The sequence below is a fragment of the Pygocentrus nattereri genome, chromosome 23, assembly GCF_015220715.1.
Source record: "Pygocentrus nattereri isolate fPygNat1 chromosome 23, fPygNat1.pri, whole genome shotgun sequence".
Taxonomy (NCBI): domain Eukaryota; kingdom Metazoa; phylum Chordata; class Actinopteri; order Characiformes; family Serrasalmidae; genus Pygocentrus; species Pygocentrus nattereri.
Window position 1 is genome coordinate 6,895,986 of NC_051233.1, and position 18,832 is coordinate 6,914,817.

The window sequence follows — 18,832 nt, forward strand, 5'->3', positions numbered from 1 at the left end:
GAGGAGTCTGGGGGATGGAGTCCAAGGGATACATGACCAAGGGATACAGCTAAAACTCAGCTTGAACTTACAGTAGTGCCAAGTCAGCATTTTCATTCATATTATATCTTTTTAGCCTAAACTAGTACATTAGCCCATACTGAGACACATTTAAGGCCAAGATGGTAGAGATAAAATGGGTACAAAATGTGGTTGTCAAGGCGGTTTGATTTTTGTTGAAAGGAGGAAAATGTCTCTTCCTAACATTTGGGTTGCCGACCCCTGCACTATAGAGATTTGCGGTGCTGCCATGTGGTTGATTTCATACACCTGTTAGCAGTAGGTCTGGCTGAAACAACTGTACTCAACAATTAGGAGGGATGTCCATCCTTCAGCCTTCATGTATACAAGCTGCACTACTATAACCCTCTCAAACAGTGAATACATCGCCTGGAGTTACATATTGTGGTTAATATGTTGTTAAAAAGTAATTACATAGTTATTAGGGACAATTCGACATGGAACTTACTGTAGAAATGAAAATGACACACACAGGACAAGACCATGCCTTGATTTGCAGTCAACATACATGAAGCGAGGGTCTATTTCTTTTACTCTCTGTGAGTTTTTGATCATTCCTAGCTTTGTGGATCCAAGCAGAGGGCTAAAATTGACTGTTGCGATTAACTGCAAGAAGCCTCTCTTCTCCGACAGAAGGCATCGCAGCCTGTGAATAATTCATGGCCACTTTATTGCAGATTGGCTGAAAGACGTTAACATGCAAGCTTTATGCAGCGATGCTCCAAAAGGAAGGTGACTCGTGTAAAATGACAACAGACTCAACTGATTAATTAAATTTAGAGCTCCTCTCTTTTTTAAGAGTGTACTCCTCCATCATTGTGCCACATATAAATAGCCTATAAGCTTCTGGGGAAAGAAAAAAAATGCCTTTTGCATTTAAGAAGAGATCAGCAGAAGTTTAACATGGAAAGAAAGAGGAATAAAAAGCTCGCTTGCGTCGTCCTCTTTTCCTTCACTTTGCAAGGAAAACAGCCGTAGTGCTGCTCCAGCCATAGTGGCTCATGGCTGCCAAGAGAGACCATGAGAGCTGATTTGCCTTCATCATCACTGCAGTATTGAATGCACCAATGCAGGTCAGCTCTTTGATTCGAAACAAATCAATGCAGATGACTTCAAACATTGCCGTGGTCAATTAGTGGACAGGAGGTGCGGGATGGCCAGTGTGTATAATGGTGATTGCTTTACAGTGACTGCATCCCCAATCCACAGAGCATCTTAAATTAGCCTCTTCTTCCATTTTCTTTAAAAGATTAGAAAATCCAGCCTTAATCAGCCAATTTTGGCCAATCAGAACAGAGCTCATTTACATACACGTCTTGGAAAATGTTTCCTCAGAGGTGCTTTTGTAAAGGCTCTTTAAATGGTTCTTTTTACCGACATGAATTCTATATAATACCATTTCATGGTGAAATGGTTGGTGTAGAATGCACTGTAGATGGTTCTACATGGAACCTTTTTGAAAATGGTCCTACTTCAATAGCTGCAATATCAAGCTTCATACTTACAAATCACAGCTCTTCAGTGGTTCTTTAGTAAGTACAATGGCACTCTATGGAACCATGAACAATCAAAGAACCAATTGCATGTTTAAAAGAAAATATTACATCATTTAAACCTAATGTACAGCAAATAATATGAACTCCAGACATCTGCATGTTCGTTTCTATTTTCTCCATGTCTGGAATATATAGGATAGGACAGCTAAGACCAGGGGTGAAACTCTAGATAGATCAACGGATCAATCAAGATCAAGGGTGCAAATCTAGATTGATCCTGTTTATTCGTATAGCTGCTCTGGCCTGTGTGCAATTTGGTGAAGTTTTTACAAAAGAATGCCTGTTTTTCTCTTGCAAAAATGAAAGATAAGAGAAAATGATGAATCCAGAAAATAATGATCTGCAGCTGAGAACACCTGAAAGTGGCACCAATTTAGCACTTGTGCGAACCCCATGGGATGCCATAAACAACGTCTTTCTCTTTTTTTAAGAGAAAGAAAACATTGTATTTAGACTCTGCAGCAAAATATGTTTTATTGAGGGCTGCTGAAAATATCAGCAGGATGTCCACTTACACCATGTGCTAAGTAGACATGTAAATTTCCGGGTTGAAGATTATTTAAGATTAAGCTTGGGACATTTGGCCGGTATGCCAAAAAATGGACTGTAATTACATCCTAGCCCGTGTGCCATTTTAACTCAGCCTACCACATTAGCTCCATATTGATTTCACCGATTACTGAGGCATGGTGGTTCATGCTAAATCAACGTAGTTCACAGTCGTTCTTGCCCAGAAAGGCAGCGCAATGCTGACCAGCCACATTATTGGAAACTTCAGCCTTGGAGATCCACTTTGCTGGTGTACAATTAGAGCAGTGGATACCAACCCTTGGTCCTGGACTGTAGCTCGAATCACAATCTACCACATCTACTGCAGCTAATTAATTTCTGTAGAAAAGCTTGATTGGCTGGATCAGATGCACTAGTGTTAGGTAAGAGCTTGTTAGAAAACAGTTGGGAGTGAAATTGCAGGAAAGTAGTAGGAGGAAGGTTGGTGACCACTGAGTTAGAGACTTTAACCCTTCATTAATGGTCAGGTTCTGATCACAGAGCTGCTCTTGACCGAATATTCTTGGCTGGAATTATTCAGGATATTCTAATTTTACATCTATACCGTAGACCTATAAGCCAAGGCTGAATAAATGAGGGGAGAAACATGACAAGAAGCTTCCAGCAGGTGATACATCTGAGCAATTAACATCCTACCATGCTATATACGCCATATGGACAACAGTATTGGGACACCTACACATTACACCCACAGAAGGTTTTAGGACATTCCATCCTAAATCCATAGGCGTTAATATGATCCCCCTTTGCAGCTATAACAGCTTCCACTCTTCTGAGAAGTGTATTACAAGATTTTGGAGTGTGATTGTTGGAATTTTGCCCATTCATCCAGAAGAGCATTTGTGAGGTCAGACACTGTTGTTGAATGAGAGGGCCTGGCTCACACTATCTGTTCTAATTTATCCCGAAGGGTTGCGGTCAGGAATCTGTGCAGGTCAGTCAAGTTCTTTCAATGCTGGAATAAAAAAAAGGTTCTTCCCCAAAGTGTTCCCACAAAGTTGTAAACATAAAATTGTCCACGGTGTCTTGGATTGCTGAAGCATTAAGATTTCCCTTCACTGGAACTAAGGGGTATAAGCAACCCCCTGAAAAACCTCATAGCATTATCCCTCCTCCACCAAACTTTACACTTGACACAATGCAGTCAGGCAGCTAATGTCCTCCTGGCATTCGTCAAACCCAGACTCATCCATCAGACTGCCAGAGAATAGATTTCCACTGTTCCCAAGTCCAGTGGCAGTGAGCTGTACACCACTCACTCATTGACCCCCAAAAGAGGTTTCTTATTGGGCCACAAATGGCAGGAGCTTTACATTTGACCATCAGTACTGAAAGTACTGAAATAGTCAGGTAATGTTCACCATGTTCATCTGCAGCACTTGCCAAAAGAACAGTACATGTCTTGACTCCTTCAGTGAATAGATCCAGTGGCCCTGTAGTGCTCTAAGGAGCATTTTGCTCGCTGGGTCTGGATCCACTTATCCTCTTAGAGGAAAGAGTCACTGCAAATCCAATACAAAGTCATTCCGACCGATCACTTTTGTCTTACAATGAAACATTTCTCTCTTAGGTCTCTTCCAGGATGACACTTCCCTCATCCGCAGGGCATGAGTGGTCACTGAATTAGTATGAAAAGGATGTAAATCATATGCTATGGCATTGCAGTCACTAGGTCTATACTCAACTGAACCCCCACGGGAGATTTTTGGGTTGACGGCACTCCTCACTACAATGATCAAAACACCTATTAATGGAATATCTTTTAGATGAATGGCCTTCCATCCCTGCAGTACAGCTCCAGAGACCCCAAGGCACATTTAAACTGGTGGCTTGTCTTTGCCCAACAGCACCTTATTGAAACTTTTTTTCTTTAATTTTTACCAACCTGTTGTTAGAATTGTTGTTTCTATTAGAGTGACCAGAAAGTGGGCATAGAAGACAGACATTCATGTGGCCAATGTGCGTATATTATCTCCATGATAAATACTAAGCTTTCAGCTTACCTGAGTTCTCAAAGTCCTTGTACGAAGCTGCCCAAGACTCAGCCATGCCTCGGAGTGTGTTTTCCATTATCTGTAGGTCGGTGGTGGGACAGTTGCATTGTGGAAACTCTTCAGAGCAGCGGCAAATGCACTGGTTGTTGCGGCAGACGTATTCACCCTCGCCGTTACACATGATGTAGCTCAGAGCGGACTGCACAAACTTCTCCTGCAGGTATTCAGGGAAAATCACCTGGAGACCTGTCGGAAACAGACACACAATCTATTGAAGCCACTGAATACACCAGAGGAAATTATTGACTTACTATCAGGGAATGTCCTGTGGAAAGACTTAGAGAGAATAGACAATGGCAGTTTAACTGCACTCAGCATGTGGAGAAAAGCTGTAGTTATGTAAGAGAATACACAATGTTACTTATATACTATATGGCCACATTTATGTGGAAACCTAATTATCACTTCTTTTTGAAATTGTTTTCAAAATCATGGGCATGGATATACAGATGCCCCTCTATTTGCAGGTATAACAGCCTCCACTCTTCTGGGAAGCTTTCCACAAGACCTTGAAGTTGATCAGTCTAATGAGTATTTGTGAGGTCAAGCACTAATGTTGGATGAGAAAGCTTGGCTCTCAATTGACATTCCAACTGATCCCAAAGGTGTTTAGTGTGGTTGAGGTTAGGGCTCTGTGCAGGCCACTGGAGTTCCTGCACACCAAACTTGTCAAGCCACATCTTTATAGAGCTCTCTTTTCCTGGAACAGGAAATGGTGTTCCATAAACTGCTGCCACAACGTTGGAACCATATAATTTTCTAGAATGTCTTTGCATGTTGAAGCATTAGCTTTACCTTTCCCCGAAACTCAGAGCCCTGAAACCTGGAAAAAAAGCCAGAGCCCATCATCCCACCTGGACCAAACTTTACTGCTGGCACTGTACATTCCAGGAGGTAGTGTCCTTCTGGCATTCACAAAAACCCAGATATGTTCAACTGATTGAAGTGCGATTCTTAATTCAAGTTAACATATTTCCACTGCTCCAGTGAACTTAGTGATGCTTGTGTGAATTTGTGTGAACCCAATTTTTGCAGATGTTACCTCAAGAGGCAGTTTGAAGCTTTGTAGAGAGTGATGCGACAAAGGATAAGCAACTGTTAGGTGTTTCAGCACTTAGCAGTCTCACTCTACGGGTTTGCATGGCCTACTGCTTTCATGGGAGCAGTCATGGGCTGTAAGGTCACCAGTTTGATCTCCTGAGCCGACAGTATATGATTAAAGTGTCCTTGAGCAAGGCACCTAACCTTCAACTGCTCCCCAGGAATCGTGGATAGGGCTGCCCATTGCTCCGGGCAACGGTGCTCACTGCTCCCTAGTGTGTGTGCATTCACTACTATGTATAGTTTGGGGTTAAATGCACAGTTGGGTTAAATGTGGAGGTGAAGTTTTCCCATTGTGGGACTAATAAGGGCTTCTTAATCTTTGTGGCTGAGCTGTTCTCCCAGACATTTCCTTTTCATAATAACACAGTTGACCAGGGCAGATCAAGCACGGCAGGAAATCTCATTAATGGACTTCGAGTTCTTCAGTCCAACCTATTCTACTGCCAGTGTTTGTCTTTGGAGATTGAATGGCTGCGAGCTTGATTTTATACACCTGATAACAATGAGTGTGGCTGAAACACCTCAAGGTTGTCCACATATTTTTGACCATATAAGGCCTAAAGAAGTTGAAATATGAAAATATGACACTTAGGTGGCCCAGATTCACTTTTAGCTTTCTCCAATGTATTTTACGTGCTGCTATATCATATATAGTGCTTGTTTTTCTCTTACAGTACATTGCACTATATCTTGGTGCCCATTACTGTACACTGTACATTATATTTTCTGTTTGAAGGCTTGTGCCTGTGAAACTGCTCCAGTTTATTACTGTACTCTGCTGCTGTATCTAAAACGCTTCTTGCACACAGACTATATTGAATACTGAAATGTTTACTGTACCAATTCATCTTCTTCTTAGCGCATATCCATATAGCCCAGCGGACTGTACAAACAAGAACTGCAAGAACATTTGTTACAGATGGCTGAGAAAGCTGAATATTGGATCTTCTTATATTCACAGTGTCCAATGTAAACACAAAGTAACTAAAATTAGATAACGAAAGAAGCTGTTAGACACGGCTAAAAATTTTATAGACATGGTTATGATGTATAGTATACAGTATATACCCCTTACATACTGCTCAGAGTGTAACCCTTTACAGTAAGGGCAATTTTAAGCTGGTCTACATTCTGCCTTTTAGTCTCTAGGTCAAAGTTTATGTTGTATATGTTTTGTTTTGTTTTTTTTCTCTCCTTTTAGTGGATACTCATTTAAATTTCAGGCTTAAATGTATAGAAAAGGGTCATTTTTCTAGCTTCAAATGCCACAAATTATATGAACGGGATTCAGAATAGCTGAAGTATTTTAGCTCAAATAGAAAATGGCTCAAAATTTGGGTGTCAGTCTTTTTGCATTCACTTACAGAAAAGGAGATAAACATTAAAATACATGAGTGACTTAGCAAAGCTGTCGTACGCGGCTGAAAAATGTCGATTTTATTATATTACAGTGTGGAGTCTACACAAATTAGCTGATGTGCATTAGCTAATTGGCAAAGTTGTACATAAGTAGCGAAACAATCTGAATGTTGAACCTTTTTTGTTCAAAGTATACAAAATATCTAAAATATATATAATAAAAATACTGAATACATTTGCTAATTAGCAAATGGCTGCAAAATTCATAGATTTCTATATTCACATTAAACAGAATACACTTCTATTCTGGAAATAGCTGGAATGCACTGGCTTATTAGCAAAGCTGTTGCATATGGTTGAAAATCTGGATGCTAAATATTTACTTTGTAGTACAATAGATGCATAAATTAAATGACATGCATCAAAAAAAATCAGAAATTGCAATCTTTTTACATTGAGTGTGTACAGTAAATACACTAAATAGCTGAAATACTTTAGCTAATGAGCAAATCTGTTGCTCATGTCTAAACTGTATGAATATTCACAGTAAATTAATTAAAATACAAGTTAATTGGCTAACTCACAAAGCTATTGGATATGACTAATAAGTGATGTTAATAAGTGACTATAAGGAATGCGTTTAAAAGCAATCTGCCATCCAATATACATTAAATAAAAGAAATAAAAAACTGTTAATTAGCTGTTATATATAAGCCTCACAGGTCACATGTGTGGCGAAAGACACAGCTGGTAAACGAAGGGAGAGAAGCAGCACTGAATTGCCATAAATTAGGCCAAAATGCCGTATGATGTTCGCTGTGTGTCCAGCCGCCAGGCTTTTGGAGAGCACAGAGCTCGTATTAGAAGTTTTGCCCCAGGTCCATTTGACTTTGAACCGTCCCCCACGAGTGGGAGGGCTTTACATAATGGGATAAAACGGAGCCGTGATTGATGTATTCTGTCCTGATCTGTTTCGGCTTATTTACCAGGGCAGACATAATATCCCTGCCTGTGTGCGTGAGCGCACAACTGTGTGTGTGTGTCGGGGATGGAGAGAGCGAACAAAAGAGACCAGGAGGAGTAAATATTTGTTTCAGTGAAAGAGGGAAAGAGATGGAGAGGAATGCTTATGATCTATAAAAGCGTACACACCGCTAGACAGCTAGGACAGTAAAGAAGCGCCCATAATGCGGCCCCCCTCTCGTCATTTATCATCCCCACACTGCTGGCAGTGGACTGTAAACAAATTTAGACAGTGTTAAGATCAAGAGTGTTTATTTCAAATTAAAGAACTTACAAAGTAGAAGAAGAGATTGAAGGAAAGAAGTTGATGTGATGTCATGAGGTGTGTTTTAGCCTGGATAGGTAACACAATTAGCCTGATAGAATGTTCACAACTTGAAATGTATCATAGACTGATTTAGTTATATTAATGCTAAAGTAACGAAATAAAGTAACCAAACTTGTTAAACTGCTTTTCCTTTTGGGTTGGGGGCATATACAGAATAAAAGTCTTAATACACACACACACACACACATATATATATATATATATATAAAAATATATATATATATATATATATATATATATATATATATATATTTCACACACACACACACATTATGTATATATATATATATATATATATATATATATATATATATATATATGTGTGTGTGTGTGTGTGTGTGTGTGTGTATTAAGACTAAGATATATATATATATATTTCACACACACACACATTATGTATATATATATATATATATATATATATATATATATATATATATATATATATATGTACATATACACTCACTGGCCACTTTATTAGGTACCATTAGGTACCATTAAATTACCTTTATGCCAGTAAAAGTTTGGACCCCCTTTTGCCTTCAGAACTCCCTTAATTCTTTGTGGCAAACTTTCAACAAGGTGTTGGAAACCTTCCTCAGAGATGTTGGTTGGTTATTTGAGTTCCTGTTGCCTTTCTATCATCTGGAACCAGTCTGCCCATTCTCCTCTGACCTCTCACATCAACAAGGCATTTTCATCCACACAACTGACCGCTCACTGGATATTTCCTCTTTTTCTGACCGTTCTCTGTAAACCCTAGAGATGGTTTTGTGTGAAAATCCCAGTAGATCAGCAGTTTCTGAAATACTCAGACCAGCCTGTCTGGTACCAACAACCACGCCACGTTCAAAGTCCCTTAAATCCCCTTTCTTCCCCGTTCTGATGCTCGGTCTGCACTTCAGCAGGTTGTCTTGACCACCTCTACACGCCTAAATGCATTGAGTTGCGGCCGTGTGATTGGCTGATTAGCTATTTGTGTTCACAAGCAATTGAACAATTGAATTGTACCTAATAAAGTGGCCGGTGAGTGGATATATATATATATATATATATATATATATAGAGAGAGAGAGAGAGAGAGAGAGAGAGAGAGAGAGAGAGAGAGAAAGAGAGTGTATTACTGACATTAACATTAATTTGAAAAGGCCTGCTGCTAAAGAAATTATCCATTAAATTATTTGGCAAAAAATCTGGTTCCACTGATTTACATTGTATGAGGTTTTGTATGTACATACATTTAATTGTATACCTGATACAGTTTATAATAGCAACAGTTACCATGAAATAATTAGCGGAGGAGGTGGTCATGGGTGAATTATCTGCCTCAAAACAAGCTAAATATGACATTTCATCTACATTCTCTGAGCATAATTTAGTAATAAACCAACAGTCTATAAAATGAATAAATTAATATGTGAGCTTGGCGTCTGATGATGAACACCTAAACTGTAAATGCTCTGAATAAGCCAATATTGCTGTTAAGAACAATGGCCATCAGCATGACTGGGCAGAAATTGCGTCCAATTAAAACCAACAGGAGGTCTGAGTGAGAAAAATAAATAAATAAATAAAAAAGCTTTTAAAACACCAGAGCTGACCTCCGCTGTTTACGCGGTGTCTCTCGAGGTGAACGAAAATGCCAATTCCTCCATAACGGACCCCTGTAATTTGTGGATTTGTTGATTCCATGAGCCGGCATAGCGGGTGGCTAACATTAAGCCTGATGATATGCTTATTTGTGTTTGTTTATTTATTTCTTTGCCAGAAGCAGAGAGGTGTGTGTTTGTATGTGTGTGTTCAGTAAGACCTACCTCAAACATACACACACACACACACACACACACACACACACACAGTAAATCTAACACAGTTTCTCTACAGCACTAACACTATATAAAAAGCCAGGGACCATGCTTTGCATTCAAAACGGCCTTCTAAAGAGATTTCATAAAAGATAATCTTCTCATACCTCCTAACAATCACCTGGAAGACCTGGTAGACACCAAAACTGTCTCCATCAGATAAACATCACTTAAAGCTTTCATCTTTGAGAGAGAGGAGAAAGTCAAGCTGCTTCAGATCTGGAAACATCCACAGGTGTTTCTGTCCATCCTTCCACTGTGAGAAGACCACTCAGTGTTGTGGATCTGAAAGGATGTGTAGCTGTTCAAGAAGAACCTCACTGAGAAAAGGAGATGGACACATCCAACAAAGAAGCTGAACACTGGACTGACCACCCCAGTGTCCAGACCTCAACATCACTGAATGTGTTTGATTACTTCAGAAAATGATCAACCAGCTTCTAAGACTGAACTTTGGAGGCGTCTCTGCAGATTTACTTGAGAAACTAAAAGTGGGCCTCCTGAAAATAATGGAAGCGGTAATAAAGATAAAGAGTGACACAATGAACACTGAAAAATCGGCTTTATTTGTCGAGGATTCTGTTTGTTTTTCTATAAATGTCTCTGCTCTTTTCCTGGTGTGGAAAAATGATATATTAATATGAAAAATGAAAAATGTTATGATTATTTTGACTGGACAGTCAATACTTTAAACAGTGTTATGTACTCTGTATTATCCACCTACACTATATTTCCAAAAGCATTCGCTCGTCTGCCGTATGAAATTGAGTGACATCCCATTCTTAATCCATATGGTTTATTATAATGTCGGCCCACCCCTTGCAGCTATAACAGCTTCAGCTCTTATAGGAAGGATTTCCACAAGGGTTAGGAGTGTTTATGGGAATTTTTGACCATTCTTCCAGAAGCACATTTGTGAGGTCAGACACTGATGTCGGATGAGAAGACCTGGCTCGCAGTCTCCACTCTAATTCATCCCAAAGGTGTTCTACTGGGTTGAGGTCAGGACTCTGTGCAGGCCAGTCAAGTTCTTCCACAGCAAACTCACTCATCCGTGTCTTTATGGTCCTTGCTTTGTGCACTGGTGCGCAGTCCAGTTGGAACAGGAAGGGGCCGTCCCCTAACTGTTGCCACAAAGTTGGGAGCACGAAATTGTCCAAAATCTCTTGGTGCTGAAGTATTAAGAGCTCCTTTCAATGGACCTAAGGGGCCGAGCCCAACTCCTGAAAAACAACCTCACACCATCGGATTGCCAGACAGAGAAGCGTGATTGGTCACTCCAGAGAACACGTCTCCACTGCTCTAGAGTCCAGTGGCGGCGCTTTACACCACTGCATTCGACGCTTTGTATTGTGCGGCTTGGATGCAGCTGCTCGGCCATGGAAACCCATTCCATGAAGCTCTCTACGCTGTTCTTGAGCTGATTTGAAGGCCACATGAAGTTTGGAGGTCTTTAGCGATTGACTCTGCAGAAAGTTGGTGACCTCAGTGCTCTATGCTCCTCAGCATCCACTGACCCCACTCTGTCATTTTACGTGGCCGACCACATTGTGGCTGAGCTGCTGTCGTTCCCAGTCGCTTCCACTTTGTTATAATCCCACTATCAGTTGACTGTGGAATATTTAGTATTGAGGAAATTTCACGACTGGACTTGTTGCACAGGTGGCGTCCGATCACGGTACCACGCTGGAATTCACTGAGCTCCTGAGAGCGACCCATTGTAGGTGCTGGGTTATAAACCTGGACATGGAACTGACTGTAAACTGAATTCAACGATTTGGATGGGTACTTTTGGAAATACTTTAGGAAATATTGTGTATCTGTCTCTTTCTCTACATCTCTCTCTCTCTCTCTCTCTCTCTCTCTCTCTCTCTCTCTCTTCTCTCTCCCCTATCTCTATCTGTTTCATTTTGTCACTGTTCTTATTGTCTTGATTTCTCTGACTATGCCTCTTTCACCTCTTTTTATTTCTTTTTCCTCCTCTATTTCTGTCTCTATCTCTTTCTTTTTCAACAGCATCTCTCTCTCTCTCTCTCTCTCTCTCTCTCTCTCTCACTAGCATTTAGCATTCACAGTCTTCAGCTTCTTTCACACTTTCTGAAAATGTAGACAGCATTTTTTTCCTCTGAAATCTCGTAAATACTGCATATTGATGTGGATGCAGGAAAGTTCGTGTAATGGGCCATCCTCTTGGGAAGGGAAAATATGATGAGCGATCAGGAGCACGGCCGTGTCTCTGCCGCTATGCATGACTGCCGTAATAACAGCCAGAAAAATCACAGTTTCAACTACTCAGACGAGAAGCATTTCTCCAGAAGTGCGTAACATAGTTCACATGTTTTCACTCATACGGCTCCCAGCAGCACACGCGTCAAATTCTGGGGAATGATGGCAGCGAATCAGGGAGGTTAATGGAGTAAAACTGCAGATTTTCATATAAAATGGGGAGAATGTATCTGAGAGCCTTTGGTAATGTGTAGGATTTTGTCTTGTGCCAGTGCACTCAATTCACTGTGCTGCCCCCAGTGGTCCAATTCATAAATTGCAGGCCAGGCTTGCCTAATTGAACATATTGCTGAGCTTTTTCCCTAATGCAAGAGAGGAGCACAGCACTTTTGCAGTTAGATTGGATACATTAGATGAACTTGTGTGCTGTGTATTGTCATGATTTGATTGGCTCAGGAAAAAGATTCATGAAACTTAGCGTATTTTTACAGAATGCCAGCTGAATTTGGCTTCCTTCATTAAAAAATACTAACATGTGCTACATGGAACATTATAAAAATTCATACTGCATTATACCTACTCGACAATTATTACCGTCAAATCGTAAAACTACACACTGCAGATTCATACTGCATTAAAATCACTCCACAATTATTACCATCAGACTGTAAAACTACATACGCTGCAGATTCATACTGGATTAAAATCACTCCACAATTATTACAGTCAGACTGTAAAACTACAGACTGCAGATTCATACTGGATTAAAATCACTCCACAATTATTACAGTCAGACTGTAAAACTACACACTGCAGATTCATACTGGATTAAAATCACTCCACAATTATTACAGTCAGACTGTAAAACTACACACTGCAGATTCATACTGCATTAAAATCACTCCACAATTATTACCATCAGACTGTAAAACTACACACTGCAGATTCATACTGGATTAAAATCACTCCACAATTATTACCATCAGACTGTAAAACTACATACGCTGCAGATTCATACTGGATTAAAATCACTCCCCAATTATTACAGTCAGACTGTAAAACTACACACTGCAGATTCATACTGGATTAAAATCACTCCCCAATTATTACAGTCAGACTGTAAAACTACACACTGCAGATTCATACTGGATTAAAATCACTCCACAATTATTACAGTCAGACTGTAAAACTACACACTGCAGATTCATACTGGATTAAAATCACTCCACAATTATTACAGTCAGACTGTAAAACTACACACTGCAGATTCACACTGGATTAAAATCACTCCACAATTATTACAGTCAGACTGTAAAACTACACACTGCAGATTCATACTGGATTAAAATCACTCCACAATTATTACTGTCAGACTGTAAAACTACACACTGCAGATTCATACTGGATTAAAATCACTCCACAATTATTACAGTCAGACTGTAAAACTACACACACTGCAGATTCACACTGGATTAAAATCACTCCACAATTATTACAGTCAGACTGTAAAACTACACACTGCAGATTCATACTGGATTAAAATCACTCCACAATTATTACTGTCAGACTGTAAAACTACACACACTGCAGATTCACACTGGATTAAAATCACTCCACAATTATTACAGTCAGACTGTAAAACTACACACTGCAGATTCATACTGGATTAAAATCACTCCACAATTATTACAGTCAGACTGTAAAACTACACACTGCAGATTCATACTGGATTAAAATCACTCCACAATTATTACTGTCAGACTGTAAAACTACACACACTGCAGATTCACACTGGATTAAAATCACTCCACAATTATTACAGTCAGACTGTAAAACTACACACTGCAGATTCATACTGGATTAAAATCCATCTTACACACTCACAATTCTATTATGGAAATAAAGTTTAGCATCTGCAAATTCAACTCAATTTCTCCCCTTGTTTTAAAGAGCTCCAAGCCAGAAATAATTAAACAACATTAGCGATGCTGTTGTTTTTGGCAGTAACTGATTTGTGGGGTTAAAGAGGTGAGCTCATTAATGAAGGCAACTGACGTTCTCCTGCTCTGCAGAGCTGGAAAGAACTTCTAGAAGTCATGGCCCAGCGTCGCTCCCTTTGTGTCATGCCCTTTAAACTGAAGTGCTGAGAGTTATCTAAATGCTAAAACAGGGCCCGTGCTTTCGCCTTCGTGGATGAGTTAGCACAGAAAGTGCTATTTTTATACATCCTGACATTCAGCACAACGGTCCTGGCACCAGCTTTCACACACACTTGGCAACAGTACGACTTACAGAGCCATGCGCTACTTCCCAAGCACTCACTTCATCAAAGATTAATTGAGCATTGTGTGCCCCCAAAATTCACATCATAATTATTACTTAAGTCACCGATGCGATATACACTTTTAGCAAGCATGAAGAGTTCTCTAGAAAATAAAGGGTTTGTAATAATAGTAGAAATATTTTAGTGCTGCATAGAAAAACTACAGGTTCTGTATCAAAATGAAGAATCATACAAAGAACCTTAATTTAAACGTGTCTCTGAATTTTCAGATCTCAGAGATTCTTCCAAAGCCTCCTGATATTTCCAGTGAAAACTGCCATTAAATGATTTAGGTAGCACCTTATTTGGATAGGCCACTTTAGAAGCTTTGTAGATACTTAATTTACTTTAATCTACTAACCTAGTAAATTGGCCAGAATTTACTTTAGTCCTAAATCTGGCTCTAATCCTGACCCTAAACTTAACCTTAACCCAAAACCTAAACCCAACCATCACCCTGGTACTAGAATAAACAGAGCTTCAACCAATAGCTGGTTAACAATTTGATCATCTGTAGATAATCTATAGGGGACTGTAGTGGACTCTCCAAATAAATGATTCATTTATCAGGGTCATGAATATACAGAAAATATGTTTAATAGAAAATGACACAGAATCATCAACAACTAAATTTAATGTAATTTTAGTCAGTATTCAGTGTGCCACTCTGTACCTTTACCTACAGCATCCATTTTTTTTCAGGAGACTTTCGGTTTCTCAAAGAAATCTGCAGACACACCTCCAAAGTTCAGTCTTCAAAGTTGGTTGAACATTCTCTAATCCCAAACACATCCATTGATGTTGAAATCTGGACTTTGGGATGGTCAGTATATTACATTAAAAATACCCCAGCTGCTTCTTTGTTTGATTTCTTCTTTTTTGTCAACTGTCTTTCTTCAGTTAGGGCTTTTTGATAGATATTGACGGTCTACCAGGTGTTGCAGGTGGTTGTTAGGAGTCCAATTTCTCTGTAATGTATAATCTTTTTTTTTTCTTTACCTGAAGTTGACTTATTTCCTTTGATTCTTCCTTTTGCTCCAGTGGATTTTCACATATCTAATCTCCTCAGACATATCTTCTGAAAAATGGCTTACTTTGAAAGGCCATACTGAGAGGAAATAAAACAAATGACGGTGGTCTCTGAATTTTGAAAAAATAAGACTAACCACTGTGACAGGTAACGATGCAAGTGACATTTTGACAAAAATGCCGCAATAAATATATGATGAGGAAGAAAAGTGGCCAAAAGTTTCGTTTCCCAGTGGAACCTTGCATCAGAAACAGAGACAAATGTTGTTAAAAATGCATGAGTTGCAACAGTCTGTTTGCAGGTGTACAGCACTTGCACCAAAAGAGTGGGAACACAGACATGCTGCTTATGAATGGTCTTCAAACGTGAGTTCATTTTAAATAAAACAACAATAGAATAGCTTCCAAAGTTCCTGGTACCGAAAACAAATAGCCTGCATTTATTAAAGCATCACTCTTATTGTGACCATATAGTGTTGGAAACAACATTTCTATGCAGGTACATGTTTCATTTATCAAGGTACAAACAATATAAAAGTTCCCTCAAAAGTACAGCAGTGGTTTTAAGGTCTGATTGCGTACCTTATAAAAGCTTTTCCAGGTTAAAAGTATATATTTGTACCTTTTCAAAACTAAATGTTTTAAAACAGAAGAATAAAATAAAAAGCCTGGAGACGAGACGTGGTGTGTGGAGTCAATACAACTTACAAAATGGATTATAGTACCATTATGTTCCCTGACTAAAGGTACCGAGATATACACTTGAGAGGTCCCACCCCAGTAATAAGAGGGGTATAGCCCTAGTGAGAGTTCAGTACCTTTATTTCTGAGAGTGTAGAGGCACTCTTGTCTGGGTTTTTGTGATTGGTTGACAATACCCTGGCACGCCACTTTATTAGAAACCACTCCATTTTAGCTCCATTTTAGTGTATATTAGAGTCTGGACACACAATTGGACAAACTGGGCTTGGGCAAATATTTTTGGAAGTGGACGATGCAGTGACACAATACCAGTAAAGTTACTGTGGTCATTAGACCACCAAACATATAATATCTGGACAACAGCAGTTCGGTGTTTAGAAACAGACCATAGGTTAGCGTCAAATTGTCCAAATAGGCTACAGGCTGTAATGGAAGTCTTACACAAACATCTGGCTGTATAAGGAATATTGTAAGCAATAAGATGCTGTAGGTCATTCTAGATAAGAGCATCTGCTAAATGTAGAAATGTGTTGTGATGATGTTATACAACCTCTGCTATCAGCAAAGCCTCAACTGCCAATGCTGCACAGGTACCAGCTGAATGAGTGAATATAGCAATTTTTTTTCTCCCACACTCTCAAACCAAAAAAAGATGACTGATAATTACCACGAAGGCAGAAAATTACAGATGGTGATGGCCCTGGTAATCAGGCTGGCTGCAGTCTAAGAAGGGTAAGGAAGAAATTGCATGGTGCACCAAATTGCAGGTTGAGGGAGAGAGGAGGAAGAGCTGTCTGTGGTGCTGACGCTGTCCGTGGTGCTGAAGTGTTGCCAATTGAGGCTGAAGGCTGGACACGTGTGCGGATACAGCTGGCGATTTCTGCCCAGATTTCTTTCCCTGTGGTTACTTTTCTGCACTTTTGCTCAACCGCATCAAATGATGTGAAATTATATGACAATCTGACTGATTTTTTTCCGTGCAAATAATAACCCACTTGCCATTCATCACGGAATGAGAATGCTTTAAGGATATTAATTGGGAGTTTGTCCGCTGAAAAGAGAGTTGACTCTTCTGGGAAGGTTACACACAAGAAGTTGGAACATTTCTGTGAGGATTTGACTGCATTTAGACACAAGAGCATTAGTGAGGTCAGGTACTGATATTGGATGGTCATCTGTGGAACTCATTCCAAAGGAATTAGATGGATGGCCATCACTCCAGAGACTGCAGTTCCACTTTTCTACAGCCCGATGTGTTATACCCCTCTAGCTGATGCCTCACATTGGACAACCTCAGGCTCATGTGTGGCCGCTCTAGAGCATCCCATTCTATTGGTCAGTGCTTTTCTATGGACTATACAGCCGAAAACACTTTAGCTTCCATTCTTTTCAGGCAACTTTCAGTTTCTCAATGAATCTGCAGACACACTCCCAAAGTTCAGTCTTAGAAGTTGGTTGATGTGTTCCTGAACAGGGTGGATATTGAGGTCTGGACTCTGGGGTGGTTAGTTCATTGTTCAGCTTCTTTGTTTGATGTGTCCGTCTCTTCTTAAACAGCTAAACATCCTTTCAGACCCACAGCGCTGAGTCATCTTCTCACAGTGGAAGGATGGACAGAAACACCTGTGGATGTTTTCAGATCTGAAGCAGCTTGATTTTCTCCTCTCTCTCAAAGATGAAAGCTTTAAGTGCTGTTTTTTGATGGGGCAGTTTTGGTGTCTACCAGGTCTTCCAGGTGGTTGTTAGGAGCCCCGTTTTCTCTGTAGCCAAGCCTGGTTTTGGAAACTCCACTTTCCTAATACAGGTGGATCATCTTATATCTCATCTTCTCAGAAATGTTTCTTAAAAAATGAGTAGTGAATCATTGTTTTGACTGGAAGTTTAGTGTGGAAAATACTTTTGCACAGTAGCGTATAGATTGCTGTATACAATAATGCTCCTGTTTTGCATTGCTTCATATAGTAAAACATATTACCTCAGTGACGTGGCTCTAGCAGTCATGAGTGATGGTATAATACGGCAATAAAATTGCCTTGTAAATGATTTTGTGAATGAATCGATATTCCTCAATATCTCTTAGCTATTTCGTTACGTTGTTGAGGGAAACACCACTTTAAAAATGTCAAGCTGGGTGGATTTTACGAGCTCCAATAACAGCACCCTGTCTTAAGGTTGTGTAATTGCTCCACTTATTGCCACAGCAGCACTGAGTTGCCAAACATATTTAAGAACTATTTTTCTTCAGCATATGGCAGAGTTTCAAGCATGAATCGATCGATATAGCTTCAGTATTTCCTCTCACATTTTCCATGCACTGACAGTTTGGAGCCGTTCAAAAGTAATGTTGTAAATAGACTGCCAGCATGAGCTGGGGCAGTAATGTAGTGCCATCATAAGGACACAACTTTCCATCTCAAAGCTGAAAACCTCCGAATCAATGGAGGAAAATGTGTTTTTGGGGTTGAAATGGTTGGAAATCTGTGTGGGCAAACTGAAGACGAGTGCTCGAGAGGGAGGAGGGCAAAAGCTGATTTATCGGCCGGCTGGTCCATGTAGAAACGCACTCTAGATTGACCACCTCCAATTGAGAGTTGACCTCCAGGTCACTGAGGAGAGATTTCATCAGCTAGCCT

The 18,832-nt window shown here is 39.8% G+C and overlaps 1 protein-coding gene across 3 annotated transcripts in view; it reads right to left on the reverse strand.

The window, feature by feature from the left end:
• The window catches only part of brinp1 (bone morphogenetic protein/retinoic acid inducible neural-specific 1), a 231,220-nt gene that overhangs the window by 25,767 nt on the left and 186,621 nt on the right, over positions 1 to 18,832 (reverse strand). For all 3 annotated transcript variants that reach the window (XM_017702889.2, XM_017702890.2, XM_017702891.2), the window contains exon 6: positions 4,190 to 4,426. In XM_017702889.2, the coding sequence (XP_017558378.1) occupies positions 4,190 to 4,426 (237 nt within the window). The remainder of the gene's footprint in view (positions 1 to 4,189; positions 4,427 to 18,832) is intronic.